The sequence below is a fragment of the Oncorhynchus kisutch genome, linkage group LG10, assembly GCF_002021735.2.
Source record: "Oncorhynchus kisutch isolate 150728-3 linkage group LG10, Okis_V2, whole genome shotgun sequence".
NCBI lineage: Eukaryota > Metazoa > Chordata > Actinopteri > Salmoniformes > Salmonidae > Oncorhynchus > Oncorhynchus kisutch.
In genome coordinates, this window is record NC_034183.2 from 7,036,267 (window position 1) to 7,055,174 (window position 18,908).

Here is an 18,908-nt window from a genome sequence, read left to right on the forward strand (position 1 = left end):
CAGGTCTGGGTGGATACACAGAGGAGGACTACAGCCCCTTTACAGGTCTGGGTAGATACACAGAGGACTACAGCCTTTTACAGGTCTGAGTGGATACACAGAGGACTACAGCCTTTTACAGGTCTGGGTGGATACACAGAGGACTACAGCCTTTTACAGGTCTGGGTGGATACACAGAGGACTACAGCCTTTTACAGGTCTGGGTGGATACACAGAGGAGGATTACAGCCCCTTTACAGGTCTGGGTGGATACACAGAGGACTACAGCCTTTTACAGGTCTGGGTGGATACACAGAGGAGGACTACAGCCCCTTTACAGGTCTGGGTGGATACACGGAGGGAAAATAATCATTATATTTCTTACTCACCTTTTCATTCTTCCGTCTGCTGACGATTCTGTCGAGTCCGTTGAAGGCCCCTGACGCTACGAACAGGATGTTAGTGGTGTCCACCTGCACCGTCTCTCCCCTCAACTTCCTGGAGTTCTTCTCTGGAACGTTCACTATCGTGCCCTCCAGGAGTTTGAGCAGACCCTACAAACAAAACGCTTGTCAAACACTTAACGCCTCCCATACCATACACAATGCATTCAGAAAGCATTTCACACCTCGTCTTTATGTTATGTTACCAAAGTAAGGAGATTCAAATGGATTTGTAATTTTTTTGTTGTTGTCAACTATCAACAAAATTATATATAATTCTTTTTTTTCTATGAATGGAAAATAAAAAAAACTCATATCTTGATTAGATAAGTATTCAATACACGTTAGAATCACCTTTGGCAGCGATAACAGCTGAGACAGAGGGAGAGACACAGAAAAACTACCCTCTAACCACTAGGCTACCTGCCGCCCCTACCCTCTAACCACTAGGCTACCTGCCGCCCCTACCCTCTAACCACTAGGCTACCTGCCGCCCCTACCCTCTAACCACTAGGCTACCTGCCGCCCCTACCCTCTAACCACTAGGCTACCTGCCGCCCCTACCCTCTAACCACTAGGCTACCTGCCGCCCCTACCCTCTAACCACTAGGCTACCTGCCGCCCCTACCCTCTAACCACTAGGCTACCTGCCGCCCCTACCCTCTAACCACTAGGCTACCTGCCGCCCCTACCCTCTAACCACTAGGCTACCTGCCGCCCCTACCCTCTAACCACTAGGCTACCTGCCGCCCCTACCCTCTAACCACTAGGCTACCTGCCGCCCCTACCCTCTAACCACTAGGCTACCTGCCGCCCCTACCCTCTAACCACTAGGCTACCTGCCGCCCCTACCCTCTAACCACTAGGCTACCTGCCGCCCCTACCCTCTAACCACTAGGCTACCTGCCGCCCCTACCCTCTAACCACTAGGCTACCTGCCGCCCCTACCCTCTAACCACTAGGCTACCTGCCGCCCCTACCCTCTAACCACTAGGCTACCTGCCGCCCCTACCCTCTAACCACTAGGCTACCTGCCGCCCCTACCCTCTAACCACTAGGCTACCTGCCGCCCCTACCCTCTAACCACTAGGCTACCTGCCGCCCCTACCCTCTAACCACTAGGCTACCTGCCGCCCCTACCCTCTAACCACTAGGCTACCTGCCGCCCCTACCCTCTAACCACTAGGCTACCTGCCGCCTCTACCCTCTAACCACTAGGCTACCCTGCCGCCCCTACCCTCTAACCACTAGGCTACCTGCCGCCCCTACCCTCTAACCACTAGGCTACCCTGCCGCCCCTACCCTCTAACCACTAGGCTACCTGCCGCCCCTACCCTCTAACCACTAGGCTACCTGCCGCCCCTACCCTCTAACCACTAGGCTACCTGCCGCCCCTACCCTCTAACCACTAGGCTACCTGCCACCCTACCCTCTAACCACTAGGCTACCTGCCGCCCCTACCCTCTAACCACTAGGCTACCTGCCACCTCTACACTCTAACCACTAGGCTACTAGGGGGAAGGGCTGCTAGGGGGAAATGTGAGCTTTAACTAATTAAACAACACAGAATATGATCTACATGATCAGACTGTGTGTAAAATAAAAAGTGGTTCATGAGAACCTAACTCACAGCTAAAATGTTTTTAAAGAAAGCAATCCAATGTTATTTGTTGCCAAGACTTTACTGCAAACGACACTCAAATCAAACAATACACTCATACTGCAGTTAGCCAAACAATACACTCATACTGCAGTTAGCCAAACAATACACTCATACTGCAGTTAGCCAAACAATACACTCATACTGCAGTTAGCCAAACAATACACTCATACTGCAGTTAGCCAAACAATACACTCATATTGCAGTTAGCCAAACAATACACTCATATTGCAGTTAGCCAAACAATACACTCATACTGCAGTTAGCCAAACAATACACTCATACTGCAGTTAGCCAAACAATACACTCATATTGCAGTTAGCCAAACAATACACTCATACTGCAGTTAGCCAAACAATACACTCATACTGCAGTTAGCCAAACAATACACTCATACTGCAGTTAGCCAAACAATACACTCATACTGCAGTTAGCCAAACAATACACTCATACTGCAGTTAGCCAAACAATACACTCATACTGCAGTTAGCCAAACAATACACTCATACTGCAGTTAGCCAAACAATACACTCATACTGCAGTTAGCCAAACAATACACTCATACTGCAGTTAGCCAAACAATACACTCATACTGCAGTTAGCCAAACAATACACTCATACTGCAGTTAGCCAAACAATACACTCATACTGCAGTTAGCCAAACAATACACTCATACTGCAGTTAGCCAAACAATACACTCATACTGCAGTTAGCCAAACAATACACTCATACTGCAGTTAGCCAAACAATACACTCATATTGCAGTTAGCCAAACAATACACTCATATTGCAGTTAGCCAAACAATACACTCATATTGCAGTTAGCCAAACAATACACTCATATTGCAGTTAGCCAAACAATACACTCATATTGCAGTTAGCCAAACAATACACTCATATTGCAGTTAGCCAAACAATACACTCATACTGCAGTTAGCCAAACAATACACTCATACTGCAGTTAGCCAAACAATACACTCATACTGCAGTTAGCCAAACAATACACTCATACTGCAGTTAGCCAAACAATACACTCATACTGCAGTTAGCCAAACAATACACTCATACTGCAGTTAGCCAAACAATACACTCATACTGCAGTTAGCCAAACAATACACTCATACTGCAGTTAGCCAAACAATACACTCATATTGCAGTTAGCCAAACAATACACTCATATTGCAGTTAGCCAAACAATACACTCATATTGCAGTTAGCCAAACAATACACTCATATTGCAGTTAGCCAAACAATACACTCATATTGCAGTTAGCCAAACAATACACTCATATTGCAGTTAGCCAAACAATACACTCATATTGCAGTTAGCCAAACAATACACTCATATTGCAGTTAGCCAAACAATACACTCATACTGCAGTTAGCCAAACAATACACTCATACTGCAGTTAGCCAAACAATACACTCATACTGCAGTTAGCCAAACAATACACTCATACTGCAGTTAGCCAAACAATACACTCATACTGCAGTTAGCCAAACAATACACTCATATTGCAGTTAGCCAAACAATACACTCATATTGCAGTTAGCCAAACAATACACTCATATTGCAGTTAGCCAAACAATACACTCATATTGCAGTTAGCCAAACAATACACTCATACTGCAGTTAGCCAAACAATACACTCATACTGCAGTTAGCCAAACAATACACTCATATTGCAGTTAGCCATGACAGCCTTTACAATAGAAGGCTTGTGGCCACACACATCTAAATATTGCACTGGGGGGGGGGGGGGGGGGGGGGGGGGGACGAAGACGACTCATCTTAAAGTAGAAATAGAATAAAACAAACAGGCATTCTATTTTTAACTCAAAATATTTGGCCACTATAGTAGACATCGATCAAGTGCACAAGGCTACATGTGTGCAAAAATAACATTCACAGAGTTAAAAATGTAATAGTTCCCCTTCATTCACTCACAGACAAGTGTTACTGTCAAGTTCAACACAACAAAAGCAATATCATAGGGCTACACACTGCACATTACTACACTGTACACTTTCTGCCTGTGGACATCTGTTCTACAACGTACCAGCAGAGCATGATACCCTTTGTGGCATAATTGATCTCTTTCAGGCAGAGTAACACCTGACATTCCCATTTTTATCCACTGTATTGAAGAAGTGAGAAAGAGGGAAAGTGTGTGTCTTTTCACCTCTATAGTGGCATCCAGCTTAAGCCAGGCCCAGCTCCAGCTACACTTCATCCCTGAATCCACCTTGTTTAACAAGCAACGCCTCATTTTCACCTAATTCTCTCATTCTGAAAATTAACCACATACTGTAGAGGGAAAACATTGGTTCACAGATAGTAGTTAGTTTGTTAGCTAGTTATCTAGTCAACACTGCACACAGATTGCCAGGGTCCAGTAAGCAACTAGCGCGTTATAACTTGGGAGGGCAAGGAGTCGTATACCAGTTAATACTATAGTGAATTGGTTAGGTTATTCATGTTAGCTTATCTGGTGTTGTAACGATAGCTAGCTAACGCTAGCTGTGACTTTATTAGCCAGTTCATTTTCACACTATTAACTAAATGATTTGATCAGATAAGTTATTTGATCAGATGTTGCTCAACATTTCTCTGGCTAGCTAATGGAGAATTCGATCCAGCTAACAAGATAACGTTACTTAATTAACAATGCTAACAATACTTGTTCCACCACACTTTCTCCCTCACCTTTCCAAATGGCAGTTTTTTTTTCTTTGGTTACAGCTCATGAAGTACGCTTCCTCACCTTCTGATCCCCATCTCCGTGGTCAGGCTTCTCACCTACCTCTTCGTTTACCGTCCAGGGGACGCGCTGCTGTAACTGTCAAACTGCCTTTCTATTCTCTGCCGTCTTCCCAGGGTGCACGCTGATGCTGTAACTGTCAAACTGCCTTTCTACTCTCTGCTGTCTTCCCAGGGTGCACGCTGATGCTGTAACTGTCAAACTGCCTTTCTACTCTCTGCTGTCTTCCCAGGGTGCACGCTGATGCTGTAACTAGCAAATTGGTTGTCTCTTCTCTCTTCAGCAGCGTGCTGCATTCTGTTGTTATGTGGACAATTGGCTGAGACTTGGATACAGACAGTATAGCGGTAAACGCGCATCACTTGTTCGCTTACAGCCAGTAGTGATCCAAAGCACCCCCCCCCCCCCCCCATCGGCCATCTGATCTACACGAATCAGGTAGGTCACCTATTTTGGATTAAAAATGGCAAATTTCTCCTAAAGGTGACTAGTTTGCATCCCTGATCATTATTAGAGGTACGTAGATGACAGGGCGAGTGTTTGAACATTAACTAAAGTGTCATTATTAGAGGTATGTAGTGTTAAAGATAGAGTTGAATACCTCCCCTCTACACACTAGAGGCATCTACTAGACTTGTGGACAGTGTAGAACAGTACTGACCTGTTGTACACCCTCTCCTCCTACGTCTCTGAGCTGGTGGATCCCAGGAACACTGCCGATCTTGTCCACCTCATCGAGAAACACTATGCCTATTGTACAGGGAAACCACAGAAAAAATGACAACTTTATCCTCTAATGGGAATCAGAAATGGGTCTTTTTGCTGTCCTAGGTTATTCCCAACCCCTCTCTATACATCACACACAGAGACAGAGACACAGAGAGAGTACAATAGGCAGGAAACAACACAGGGTCAGCTGTGGAACAACACCCTGGAGCAGGTTAGCTCAGTAAAAAAAGTATTTGTGATGTTCAGTTGAAAGAGCTCTTTGCATACTGTTCCAAAAAAGCTAAATGAGCAGTTAGAGAGAGATGAGCCAGCAACCGGACGGTTGCCAGTCCGAATCCCGGGTCTGACAGGTAAAAATCTGTCGGGAAGTGAGCTGGCAACCGAAGGGTTGTTGGGTATCAACTCATAGATGCCATTGCGCCCATTGAGCAAGGCACCCACCACAACAACTGCTCCACCCAGAAACTCTCCAACCTGGATGTCTTTCAGAGGGGTAAGGACAAAACCATATATTGTTCAAAGGGGCTTATTAGGAAGTTGCAGAACACAGTCCAAATGTAGTTCCTTTTTCATAATACTAGTGCTTGTAAAACAGGTCTATTAAAGAGCTCTCTCTCTCTCTCTCTCTCTCTCTCTCTCTCTCTCTCTCTCTCTCTCTCTCTCTCTCTCTCTCTCTCTCTCTCTCTCTCTCTCTCTCTCTCTCTCTCTCTCTCTCTCTCTCTCTCTCTTCTCTCTCTCTCTCTCTCTCTCTCTCTCTCTCTCTCTCTCTCTCTCTCTCTCTCTCTCTCTCTCTCTCTCTCTCTCTCTCTCTCTCTCTCTCTCTCTCTCTCTCTCTCTCTCTCTCTCAGGGCTGAAGCTCATTGGCTAGAACTTGAATTGTTAGGGGGCTGGCGGGGGAAATGTAGGGAAAATGGCACTGCACATCTTCAAGAATGCAGTTACTTTATCTGATTGGGTGGCTAATTGAGGTAAAACAGTAATTCTCCTCATAGATTATCCATGAACTGCACATTGACACATCCAGCCCCAAAAGCCAAATATTTTCTTAGTCGCCATAGTACCGGAGCATGTCTTTAAACAGTCGTAAAAGAACCCAGAAAACAGAGTTTGTGATTCACCCACCTTGCTGTGCTTTATCCACAGAGTAGTTTGCATCCTGCAGCAGCTTGGCGATAACAGACTCGATATCCTCCCCCACGTAGCCAGCCTGGGTCAGGGTGGTACAATCACAGATGGCAAAGGGTACATCTAGACACTTGGCCAGGGTCTGGGCCAACAATGTCTTGCCTGGGAAAGTACAGTAAAGAATGTGGAAGGACAGTAAGGATGTATTTCACTGCAGTTTGTTTGTTTGTAAATCACGGGTCTGACACAATGCATGTATTCTGCTTCTTATTTTCCTTCATCCCATGTCAATAAAGGTTTTAACATTCTAACATGTTATGAATAAAAACACTAGATAGATAGATAGATAGATAGATAGATAGATAGATAGATAGATAGATAGATAGATAGATAGATAGATAGATAGATAGATAGATAGATAGATCGATAGATCGATAGATATGGGAGAGAATTTTTAAAAAATCATAATCGAGTTCTACTGAAATAATATCAGTTTAGATGAGGGAAGGACAGAGTTCAAATAAAACCACGACAGCCAGAGTGCATGAATCAAATTATTTGCATTTGAATGGAGTGGAAATGTCTGCCTTGTATCTGTAAGGTAAGTCACTTTACTGTTTCAAGCAGATTACACATATAACCTCCTGCATGGTTGGCCCTGTCCGGGGGTGTCTTTGGACGTGGCCACTATGTCCCCCGACTCCCCCTGTCTCAGCCTCCAGTATCTATGCTGCAATAGCCTATGTGCCCGGGGGCTAGGGTCAGTCCGATACATCTGGTGAAATTCCCCTGTCTTATCTGGTGTCCTGTGTGAATTTAAGTATGCTCGCTCTAATTCTCTCTCTCCCTAGGTCCATGTCTCAGGACTACCTGGTCGCGCTGCTGATCCAGTTTCAACTGTCCTGTCTTTGTCTGTGACAGACCCCCCCCAACCAAATCTCGCTTAAGGCCCTAAAAAAACTGAACACTACCCAAATCAAATCAAATGTTATTGGTCACATACACATGGTTAGCAGATGTTAATGCGAGTGTAGCGAAATGCTTGTGCTTCTAGTTCCGACCGTGCAGTAATATCTAACAAGTAATCTAACAATTTCACAACTATCTAATACACACAAATCTAAAAGACGGGAATGAGAATATGTACATATAAAAATATGGATGAGCGATAGCCGAACAGCATAGACAAGATGCAGTAGATGGTATAAAGTACAGTATATAGAAATGTACCCTGTTTATAACTAAAATAAATGGTACCAAAATGAATTAGAAGTGCCTTGGCTTTTTGTCCCAGGATATTTAAGGTACGAGGCACAACGCATTTAGGTCGTCTCACACTGATGCCAGAACTGGTTTGATGACGTCACGAGTGATGCCAGAACTGGTTTGATGACGTCACGAGTGATGCCAGAACTGGTTTGATGACGTCACGAGTGATGCCAGAACTGCTTTGATGACGTCACGAGTGATGCCAGAACTGCTTTGATGACGTCACGAGTGATGCCAGAACTGCTTTGATGACGTCACGAGTGATGTCAGAACTGCTTTGATGACGTCACGAGTGATGTCAGAACTGCTTTGATGACGTCACGAGTGATGTCAGAACCACTTTGATGACGTCACGAGTAGTCTACTAACCTGATCCGGTGGGGCCTAGCAGCACGATGTTGCTCTTCTCCAGTTTGATGTCGGTGTGTGTGGAGTCTAACACGTCTCCGCCCCTCCTCTCCTGAGGAGCCTGCTGAGTGGCCTGTTGCTGCATGGAGGCTCCCAGGGCGTTGCCATGGGGACTGATCCCTGCTATTTGAAGGAGTTCTATAATGACAAACGTAAACAAGAAACAGTCGTATTGTATATTTGGGTTCAGATTTGGCAGCGGGACAGTGGTGAATTCTAACCTGGTCCCAGATCGGTTTGTTCTCTTGCCAAATGTCAACTCCACTGCCATCTTTGTCAAGCTTCTTCGACATGACTGATTCCATAAAGGAGTTGGCGAGAGGGCAGGAAAAAAGACTGGCACCCAGGCTAGGGGAATCCATTTTGGGTCAATGTTTCCCATCCCTCATAGCAATGACCAGGCAATAAAAGGTAACTTTTCCCGAACAGGCTATGCAATGTTGGCCTACTCTCTGTGATCTGGCAACTTAAGTTGTATTAAAAGTATGTAATGTATTAATGAATTGTGTTATATATTTATAACAAGTTTGGGTCTTGTTTTTTGTGTGTTTTTTTCCCTGGGCATGATATTGCATAATCTAGGCTCTCTAGTTATAATGTGAAGTATCAGTATCTGTGGTGCTGCCTGCTGCCATTGCAGCAATAGGTCCAAGTTCAATCTAAAAATACATGCACCCTGCACTGCTAAACTGAACTGGGAACCAGTGTGGAGTTACCGAAATGAAGAAAAGCAGACCTGGGTTCAAATAGTATTCAAAATCATTTCAAATACTTTATATGTGCTTGATTGAGCTTGCCTGGTGCAATGGAACCACAATGGAACCACTAGAATAGTCGTAAAAACTGCAAAATAATATTTGAACCCTGGTGTGAATGAGGAGAGCAGGGCCGAAGGCTGGGATAGATAGCAAGACTAGCCACCGTGCTTCTACACCTGCATTGCTTGCTGTTTGGGGTTTTAGGCTGGGTTTCTGTACAGCACTTTGAGATATCAGCTGATGTACGAAGGGCCATATAAATTAATTTGACTACAAATGTATTTTCTGGGTCATTGGGACACCTTATCTGTTCAGCATGGCGACTAGCTACATCGAGTTCACAACGTGCACACAGATTATTTATTACTGGGGCTGGGAATTTCCAGGGACCTCACAACACTATATTATCACCATACTGAGGGACCTCACCATACCATATTATCACTATACCATATTATCACCATACCATATTATCACCATACTGAGGGACCTCACCATACCATATTATCACCATACCATATTATCACCATACTGAGGGACCTCACCATACCATATTATCACCATACCATATTATCACCATACCATATTATCACCATACTGAGGGACCTCACAACACTATATTATCACCATACTGAGGGACCTCACCATACCATATTATCACCATACCATATTATCACCATACTGAGGGACCTCACCATACCATATTATCACCATACTGAGGGACCTCACCATACCATATTATCACTATACCATATTATCACCATACCATATTATCACCATACTGAGGGACCTCACCATACCATATTATCACCATACCATATTATCACCATACTGAGGGACCTCACCATACCATATTATCACCATACTGAGGGACCTCACCATACCATATTATCACCATACCATATTATCACCATACTGAGGGACCTCACCATACCATATTATCACCATACTGAGGGACCTCACCATACCATATTATCACCATACCATATTATCACCATACTATATTATCACCATACCATATTATCACCATACTGAGGGACCTCACCATACCATATTATCACCATACTATATTATCACCATACTGAGAGACCTCACCATACCATATTATCAACATACCATATTATCACCATACCATTCTCACGATTCTATATGTACTGTGTCTATACTGTGATTCGATGTTGCAAACATATTGTGTTGGTGCAGGTAGAGCCAACTAGGGCAAAAATAATATTGCGATTTTGTAAAAAAAACAAAAAAACGATAAGATATAATATATCATCAAAATAATATCCCGATATGTAACTATCGATTGTTTCCACCACCACAATTTATTACACTTAAAATCATATGGAAAATTATTTATAAAATAATTAATCTAACACACCCGCAAAACGACAAGTCATTGACAACAAGATACTATGAGTTTTGTCTGTAAACTTTGGCATTTGAGCAATTCTTGAAAATCAAAAAGTGTCATGTTTAAAATAGCCAATGATACGGAGAAAGCTATGCAAGGTCGACCAATCAAATCACTTACTTGTGAATCTGTACTCATCCTCCCGTCTTCTCGTCTCTAGTTCTATAGAGAGGATGACATCATCATTATTATCACTGCAGCCTTGTAAGAGAGTATCAGATTCCACTGTTGATTCTTGTCATTATCATCTTGTTAAATCCATTATCATCTTGTTGAAATCCATTATCTTGTTGAAATCCATTATCATCGTCCATTTAAGATGTTGATCGTGGGGGTAAAAGTAAATCATTGAGCAAATGCCAAATGATACAGACGAGAGCACCTTGGAGGTGACTGACCACTGAACAGGAGTTTCAGAACATTCTAGTAAACAGTGGTTAGTTCTTTGATCATAATAATGAAAGTATAACACTGTTGCCTAATGAAATTCTACTATTTTGAAGTAAGCAAACTTTAAAAAATTAAATTAAAGTGTTCAACCAAATGACTAACTGTACTGACCTCCGGGTGAGCGAGGCCTGTTTCTAACTAACAGTAGACTGTACTACTGACCTCGTGGTGAACGAGGCCTGTTTCTAACTAACAGTAGACTGTACTACTGACCTCGTGGTGAACGAGGCCTGTTTCTAACTAACAGTAGACTGTACTACTGACCTCGTGGTGAACAAGGCCTGTTTCTAACTAACAGTAGACTGTACTACTGACCTCGGGGTGAGCGAGGCCTGTTTCTAACTAACAGTAGACTGTACTACTGACCTCGGGGTGAACGAGGCCGGTTTCTAACTAACAGTAGACTGTACTACTGACCTCGTGGTGAACAAGGCCTGTTTCTAACTAACAGTAGACTGTACTACTGACCTCGGGGTGAGCGAGGCCTGTTTCTAACTAACAGTAGACTGTACTACTGACCTCGGGGTGAACGAGGCCGGTTTCTAACTAACAGTAGACTGTACTACTGACCTCGTGGTGAACAAGGCCTGTTTCTAACTAACAGTAGACTGTACTACTGACCTCGTGGTGAACAAGGCCTGTTTCTAACTAACAGTAGACTGTACTACTGACCTCGTGGTGAACAAGGCCTGTTTCTAACTAACAGTAGACTGTACTACTGACCTCGTGGTGAACAAGGCCTGTTTCTAACTAACAGTAGACTGTACTACTGACCTCGGGGTGAGCGAGGCCTGTTTCTAACTAACAGTAGACTGTACTACTGACCTCGTGGAGTGAGCGAGGCCTGTTTCTAACTAACAGTAGACTGTACTACTGACCTCGGGGTGAAGGAGGCCTGTTTCTAACTAACAGTAGACTGTACTACTGACCTCGGGGTGAACGAGGCCTGTTTCTAACTAACAGTAGACTGTACTACTGACCTCGGGGTGAACGAGGCCTGTTTCTAACTAACAGTAGACTGTACTACTGACCTCGGGGTGAGCGAGGCCTGTTTCTAACTAACAGTAGACTGTACTACTGACCTCGGGTGAATGAGGCCTGTTTCTAACTAACAGTAGACTGTACTACTGACCTCGGGGTGAGCGAGGCCTGTTTCTAACTAACAGTAGACTGTACTACTGACCTCGGGGTGAGCGAGGCCTGTTTCTAACTAACAGTAGACTGTACTACTGACCTCGGGGTGAGCGAGGCCTGTTTCTAACTAACAGTAGACTGTACTACTGACCTCGGGGTGAATGAGGCCTGTTTCTAACTAACAGTAGACTGTACTACTGACCTCGTGGTGTGAGGCCTGTTTCTAACTAACAGTAGACTGTACTACTGACCTCGGGGTGAGCGAGGCCTGTTTCTAACTAACAGTAGACTGTACTACTGACCTCGGGGTGAGCGAGGCCTGTTTCTAACTAACAGCAGACTGTACTACTGACCTCGTGGTGAACAAGGCCTGTTTCTAACTAACAGTAGACTGTACTACTGACCTCGGGGTGAACAAGGCCTGTTTCTAACTAACAGTAGACTGTACTACTGACCTCGTGGAGTGAGCGAGGCCTGTTTCTAACTAACAGTAGACTGTACTACTGACCTCGGGGTGAACAAGGCCTGTTTCTAACTAACAGTAGACTGTACTACTGACCTCGTGGAGTGAGCGAGGCCTGTTTCTAACTAACAGCAGACTGTACTACTGACCTCGTGGTGAACGAGGCCTGTTTCTAACTAACAGTAGACTGTACTACTGACCTCGTGGTGTGAGCGAGGCCTGTTTCTAACTAACAGTAGACTGTACTACTGACCTCGTGGTGAGCGAGGCCTGTTTCTAACTAACAGTAGACTGTACTACTGACCTCGGGGTGAATGAGGCCTGTTTCTAACTAACAGTAGACTGTACTACTGACCTCGTGGAGTGAGCGAGGCCTGTTTCTCCACCTCCACCTGTCTGCTCCCAGCAGGGATGTTGTTGTAGATTCTCTTGTAGTGATTATACACAGCTACCGCCAGCACTTTCTTAGCATAGGACTGACCCACTACGTACTTGTCCAGGTAGGCATAGATCTGAAAGGCAGGTTCAACGACTATAAGACAATATTACGTGGTCATACTTGCTCTTCATGACAAGTCTAACAATACATGAACTGTATCATAATGCATTATAAACTGGGTGGTTCGAGCACTGAATGCTGATTGGCTGACTGCTGTGGTATATCAGACCGTATACCATGTGTATGACAAAACATTTATTTTTACTGCTCTAATTAAGTTGGTAACCAGTTAATAATAGCAATAAGGTACCTCGGGGGTTTGTGGTATATGGCCAATGTACTCCACCTTGCGTTGTCGTGCCTAAGAACAGCCCTTAGCCGTGGTATATTGGCCATACACCACACCACCTCGGAACGTATTGCTTAATGACAGCACCAGGTATACCAGCAGCATTACCATAGTAGTTCCTGTTTAAGGATAATCATTACATCATAGAAACTAGAACCAGTTGTTGTTTGTTGTCATTGGTGCTCGTACCTTTTTGAGTGGCGGGGGGAGGTTTCTGTGTGGCGGGGGGAGGTTTCTGTGTGGCGGGGGGAGGTTTCTGTGTGGCGGGGGGAGGTTTCTGTGTGGCGGGGGAGTTTCTGTGTGGCGGGGGGAGGTTTCTGTGTGGCGGGGGGAGGTTTCTGTGCTCGTACCTTTTTGGGTGGCGGGGGACGTTTCTGTGTGGCGGGGGACGTTTTTGTGTGGCGGGGGGAGGTTTCTGTGCTCCTACCTTTTTGGGTGGCGGGGGAGGTTTCTGTGCGAAGGCCATTTTGACAGCCTCAGCGGGCGACTCTGCTTCTTTATTCAGGCCCTTCTTAGAGTCCGTCTCAGAGAGAACCACGAAGAAGTGATGGCATTTCTCACACTTCACAAAACGTGTTGACGCTGAAGAGAAACAAAACAAGAAGTGAGAATATTGAAATGTTTCTTTATCGCGTTTCTGATTTAATAAAAACAGTAGGTGACTGTGTGACAAGTCAATCATTTTATACGGCTGCTTTTTCTGCAACTGGAGTCTTTAGAAAACACAGCCCATGTGAATGGAGTATTTTTTGGTCCTCACATACAAAGGTCTCTACATGTGTACATGGGTCTCCACATTTGGGACAGTGCAGCTGGTTACCCCCCTTCCCTGATCCACCAGAAGAGCCCGCCAATCTCTTTCCTTCACTGATGCTCTTCTGCATATATGATGGACACAAAGGAGAGAGAGAGAGAGAGATTGTATCATGAATGCAACACAGCAGAAAAACATAATTTAGACACAGAGGAAACTTGTTTCTATGTACAGTAGCTATCACTTATTGAAACCACTGGGGTTGTAGCATGTATTACACTGACTCTATGCACACTCCATCACACTACACTGACTCTCCAACACACCACACTGACTCTATGCACACTACACTGACTCTCCAACCCACCACACCGAATCTCCGACCCACCACACTGACTCGCCGACACGCCACACCACACTGACTCTCCGACACACCACACCGCGCCGACTCTCCGACACACCACACCGCGCCGACTCTCCGACACACCGCACCGCGCCGACTCTCCGACACACCGATACACTAGACGGACTCTCCGACACACCGCACCACGCCGACACACCGATACACTAGACGGACTCTCCGACACACCGCACCACGCTGACTCTCCGACACACCGCGCCGACTCTCCGACACACCACGCCGACTCTCCGACACACCGCACCACGCCGACTCTCCGACACACCGCACCACGCCGACTCTCCGACACACCGCGCCGACTCTCCGACACACTACACTGACACTCAAACAATCTTCAAATTCCGCTGCTGCTTCTCTTTATTATCTATCCTGATAGTCATTTCTACTCCTACCCACATTTACATATTACCGCAATCCCTTTGTGTCCCTGCCCATTGACTCGGTACTGGTACTCCTTGTATATTACCTTGTTATTGTTATTGTGTTCCAATTTCCTTTTTTATTTGACAAATTTTCTTACTTTTAAACACTGCATTGTTGGGAAAAGGCTCCTGAGTAAGCATTTCACGGTAAAGTCTACAGTTGTTGTATTCTGCACATTTTGATTTATTAGAAAGTCTATTCTTGTGCCTTGTCAGAGTTTAATTCCATTTCAGTTCAGTCATTACATTATGGCTGTCATCACTTAGCTTGTTCCCAGATCTGTTTATGCCGTCCTTCCACGTTGTTATGCCATGTTTGGCAATGACCATAGCAGTACGAAAGACAGCACAAACTGATCTGGGTCCAAGCTAGTCACCAGTGTGTGATTCATACTTTTTGTTTTTTAAAGAAAGAAAGAAAAAAGGTGTCAAACAGACATGACACAATCCAGTGGAATCAGGTTTACCTTTCCTCCATCGCTGGATCCATCCTTAGTCGTTCCATCTTTAGAGGCAAAACATACTGCAGTTTCATGGAAGGATCTCACTTGGACTATGCGAGGTAGAGGAGCTTCACGAAAACCCCAACCAGGTCTGCTCAAAGCATAGAGCTGAACCCGAGAACAAGACAGCCCTGTACAACAGAAACACCATGCAACCAAATGTTTTGGCCGGTGTTATAATCCATTCACTTTGACATTTCAAAAAACAAACTCGCCCCAAATGTCAACATCAACTATTGGTATTATGGAAATATAGCTAGCTAGCTGCCACCTCATGAACGCTGCATTTGTGACATCGCACTCAATTTTCTCACACCACCATGTATCATAAATGGATGCAACAGGTGACCCGTTTTCAAAACTTGTGCTGCGTCCACGTGCTAGTCGGAACTAGGAAAGTCTGACATTTCCGACTTGCTAACTGGTTGTAGTTATACAACGTGCCGCGTTCAACCAGTTATCAAGTCGGGAGAATTCAGTTCACGAGTTCCCGACTATCACATGAACACGGCGTAGTTCACGAGGTCAACGTCACATAACTTTAGCTTATCCACTGAAATTGAGCTACAGTGCCATCACGCCATAACTTTTTCCACATTGTTGTTACAGCATGAATTTAAAATCGATCACCATGATATTTTGTGTCACTGATATACACTCAATACCCCACAATGTCAGGGTGGAATTAAGTTTAGACATTTTTATTTAAAAAATTAAAAAATTAAAAGCTGAAATGTCTTGAGTCAATCAGTATTCAACCCCTTAGTTATGGCAAGCCGAAATAAGTTCAGGAGTAAAAATGTGCTTAACAAGTAACATAAGTTGCATGGGCCCACTCTGTGTGCAATAATAGCGTTTAACATGATTTTAAAATTACATCCCCATCTCTATACCCCACACATACAATTATCTGTAAGGTCCCTCAGTCGAGCAGTGAATTTCAAGCACAGATTCAACCACAAAGACCAGGGAGGTTTTCCAATGGTTCGCAAAAAAAATAAGCACACATTGAATGTCCCTTTGAGCATGGTGAAGTTATTAATTACACTTTAGATGGTGCATCAATATACCCAATCACTACAAAGTTACAGACGCCCTTCCTAACACAGTTTCCAGAAAGGAAGGAAACCACTCAGGGATTTCACCAAGAGGCCAATGGTGATTTTAAAACAGTTAGAGTTTAAGGCTGTGATATGAGATAACTGAGGATGTAACAAAAACACTGTAGTTACTCCACAATACTAACATAAATGACAGAGTGAACATAAAGAAAGCATCATGTTTGCAAAAAGGCACTAAGGTAAAACTGCAAAAACATGTAGCAAAGAAATTAACTTTATGTCCTGAATACAAAGCATCATGTTTGGGGCAAATCCAACACAACACATCCACTCTTCATATTTTCAAGCCTGGTGGTAGCTGCATCATGTTATGGGTATGCTTGTCATCGGCAAGGACTAGGGAGTTTTTTTTTTGATAAAAAGAAACAGAATAGAGCTAAGCACAGGCAAACAGACACTGGGAGACAAAGTCAACTTTCAGCAGGACAATAACCTAAAACACAAGGCCAAATATACACTGGAGTTGCTTACCAACACAACATTGAATGTTTCTGAGGGGCCTAGTTACAGTTTAGACTTAAACGGTCTTTAGAATCTATGGCAAGACATGAAAATGGCTGTCTAGAAATAATCAACAATCTACTTGACAGAGCTTAAATATTTTTTTAAAGAATAATGGACAAATATTGCACAATCCAGGTGTGAAAAGCTCTTGGAGACTTACCCAGAAAGACACACAGCTGTAATCACTGTCAAAGGTGATTCTAACACGTATTGACTAAGGGGGTTGAATACTTGAATCTAATCAAGGTTAGTGTTTAATTTAAATAATATATTTAAAAAAAAGTTTGAATTGTTCTTTCTATTTTGTGTAGATAGTTGACAAAAAAAACGGACAATTCAATCAATTTTTATCTCACATTGTAACAACAGATTGTGGAACAAGTCAAGTGGTGTGAATACTTTGCGAAGGCACTGTCATTTGCTGGTTAGCAAGTTAGCTAGCTAGCTAGCAGAAGCGTTTAAAATGTAATGCGAATAAGTAGCTGTAGTTATTACAATTTCTCAAGATTGCAATCTGTTCTTACCTCTCTGTGCTGAATTCAAGAATATCCTCGCGGCCGATGTGCATGGGCAAGACATACTTTAGTCGAGGTCTAGCAAATAAAAACAATGAAGCAGGATTAGCTAGCATGGATCATCTCGGACAGCTGCTAAATTTCACAGGCCACAGCTACAGTACCTAGCAAAGTCAAACAAATCTGACAAACTAAACTCCTTACTTACAATACAGTTAGCTAGCCATTCAAGTTCACCTGTCAACAGGTAGCTGGCGTAGATACGTGCTAACTAGCTATTTATTAAACAAAATGAACACCCCCTAGAGCTGGTAGGCCTGGCAATGTCTGATTTGGATTGGAGTGGGGCAGCTAACAACTTAGCAAACGGGGCTAGCGATAGAAAAACAAGTGAGCATTCCGGAAGAGAGGTATAGTTAGCAGGTCAAAGAGAACTAAACCGTTAAACTGGCAAACTATTTGACATGTTTAAAACGCAAAAAAATGTGTCTTGACAATTTAAAAAATAATATGGTTTGCTAACCAGCTAACATTACCTGTCGACTCGTAAAAGAGCACGATGGAACCAAAACAAGTCTTGACAGTTTCTTCCGGAGTACAATTCCGTTGACACTGTAAATGTGTATGGTCGCAGGTCAACGGTGTCATACCAATGTCACTGTCCAGATAGCATGTGTAACCCGCTTCAACTCGGACCGATATTACCCCCTGCCCCGATACAGGTTGAACGACTGGACCCCTGTGTGATATAACGTTTGATGTTAGTAGGTCAGGCAAATTGCAAGACCGAGGCCAGCAACCCCCCCTGTGTTATTACGTATTTCAGAACAGTGTTGTTGTCTGTCTGCGTCAGATAAATCCAAGTCGAGTGGAAGTGTAAAATGATTATTCCCTTGGATTGGTTTGAGGTCATTTCGTCACATCTGCTGCCATCTACCGTGAAGGTGATTATTAAATTACTAAACCAGTTTCAGGAAAGGGACCTTCACAAATTCTAGGCCTACTCTCTTCTATAATGTACTGTATGTAGTGCGTTCTATTCTGAATTGTAGAGGAAATAAATGTGGAAGACTACTGTGCTGTTGTGGTGCACACTATCAGCTGAGCCTAAAGGGATTGTAGTACTCTGTCTGCATGAAACATGCTTATGGTGACATTTCTCATTTGTCATTACACCTCTGCTGTCTTCAATCAAGATCTCAGCGATCACTGCCTCATTGCCTGCATCCGTAATGGGTCAGCGGTCTAACGACCTCCACGCATCACTGTCAAACGCTACCTGAAA

General features: G+C 44.0%; 1 protein-coding gene across 3 annotated transcripts in view; it reads right to left on the minus strand.

Annotated features, from left to right (window-relative positions):
- The window catches only part of LOC109897676 (ATP-dependent Clp protease ATP-binding subunit clpX-like, mitochondrial), a 30,512-nt gene extending 12,034 nt beyond the window's left edge, over nucleotides 1-18,478 (minus strand). The window contains exons 1-11 of one of the 3 annotated variants that reach the window (XM_031832967.1): nucleotides 18,147-18,478; nucleotides 17,633-17,701; nucleotides 15,448-15,614; nucleotides 14,147-14,264; nucleotides 13,814-13,968; nucleotides 12,954-13,110; nucleotides 10,672-10,713; nucleotides 8,338-8,514; nucleotides 6,697-6,861; nucleotides 5,507-5,595; nucleotides 369-533 (exon numbers count right to left, since the gene is read on the minus strand). In XM_031832967.1, the coding sequence (XP_031688827.1) occupies nucleotides 369-533; nucleotides 5,507-5,595; nucleotides 6,697-6,861; nucleotides 8,338-8,514; nucleotides 10,672-10,713; nucleotides 12,954-13,110; nucleotides 13,814-13,968; nucleotides 14,147-14,264; nucleotides 15,448-15,614; nucleotides 17,633-17,687 (1,290 nt within the window). In that variant the 5' untranslated portion in view covers nucleotides 17,688-17,701; nucleotides 18,147-18,478. Of the gene's footprint in view, nucleotides 1-368; nucleotides 534-5,506; nucleotides 5,596-6,696; nucleotides 6,862-8,337; nucleotides 8,515-10,671; nucleotides 10,714-12,953; nucleotides 13,111-13,813; nucleotides 13,969-14,146; nucleotides 14,265-15,447; nucleotides 15,615-17,632; nucleotides 17,702-17,831; nucleotides 17,988-18,146 lie in introns of those variants that run through there. The other 2 variants (XM_031832964.1, XM_031832966.1) reach the window with 2 other exon arrangements.
- Between the last annotated feature and the right edge of the window lie 430 nt (nucleotides 18,479-18,908).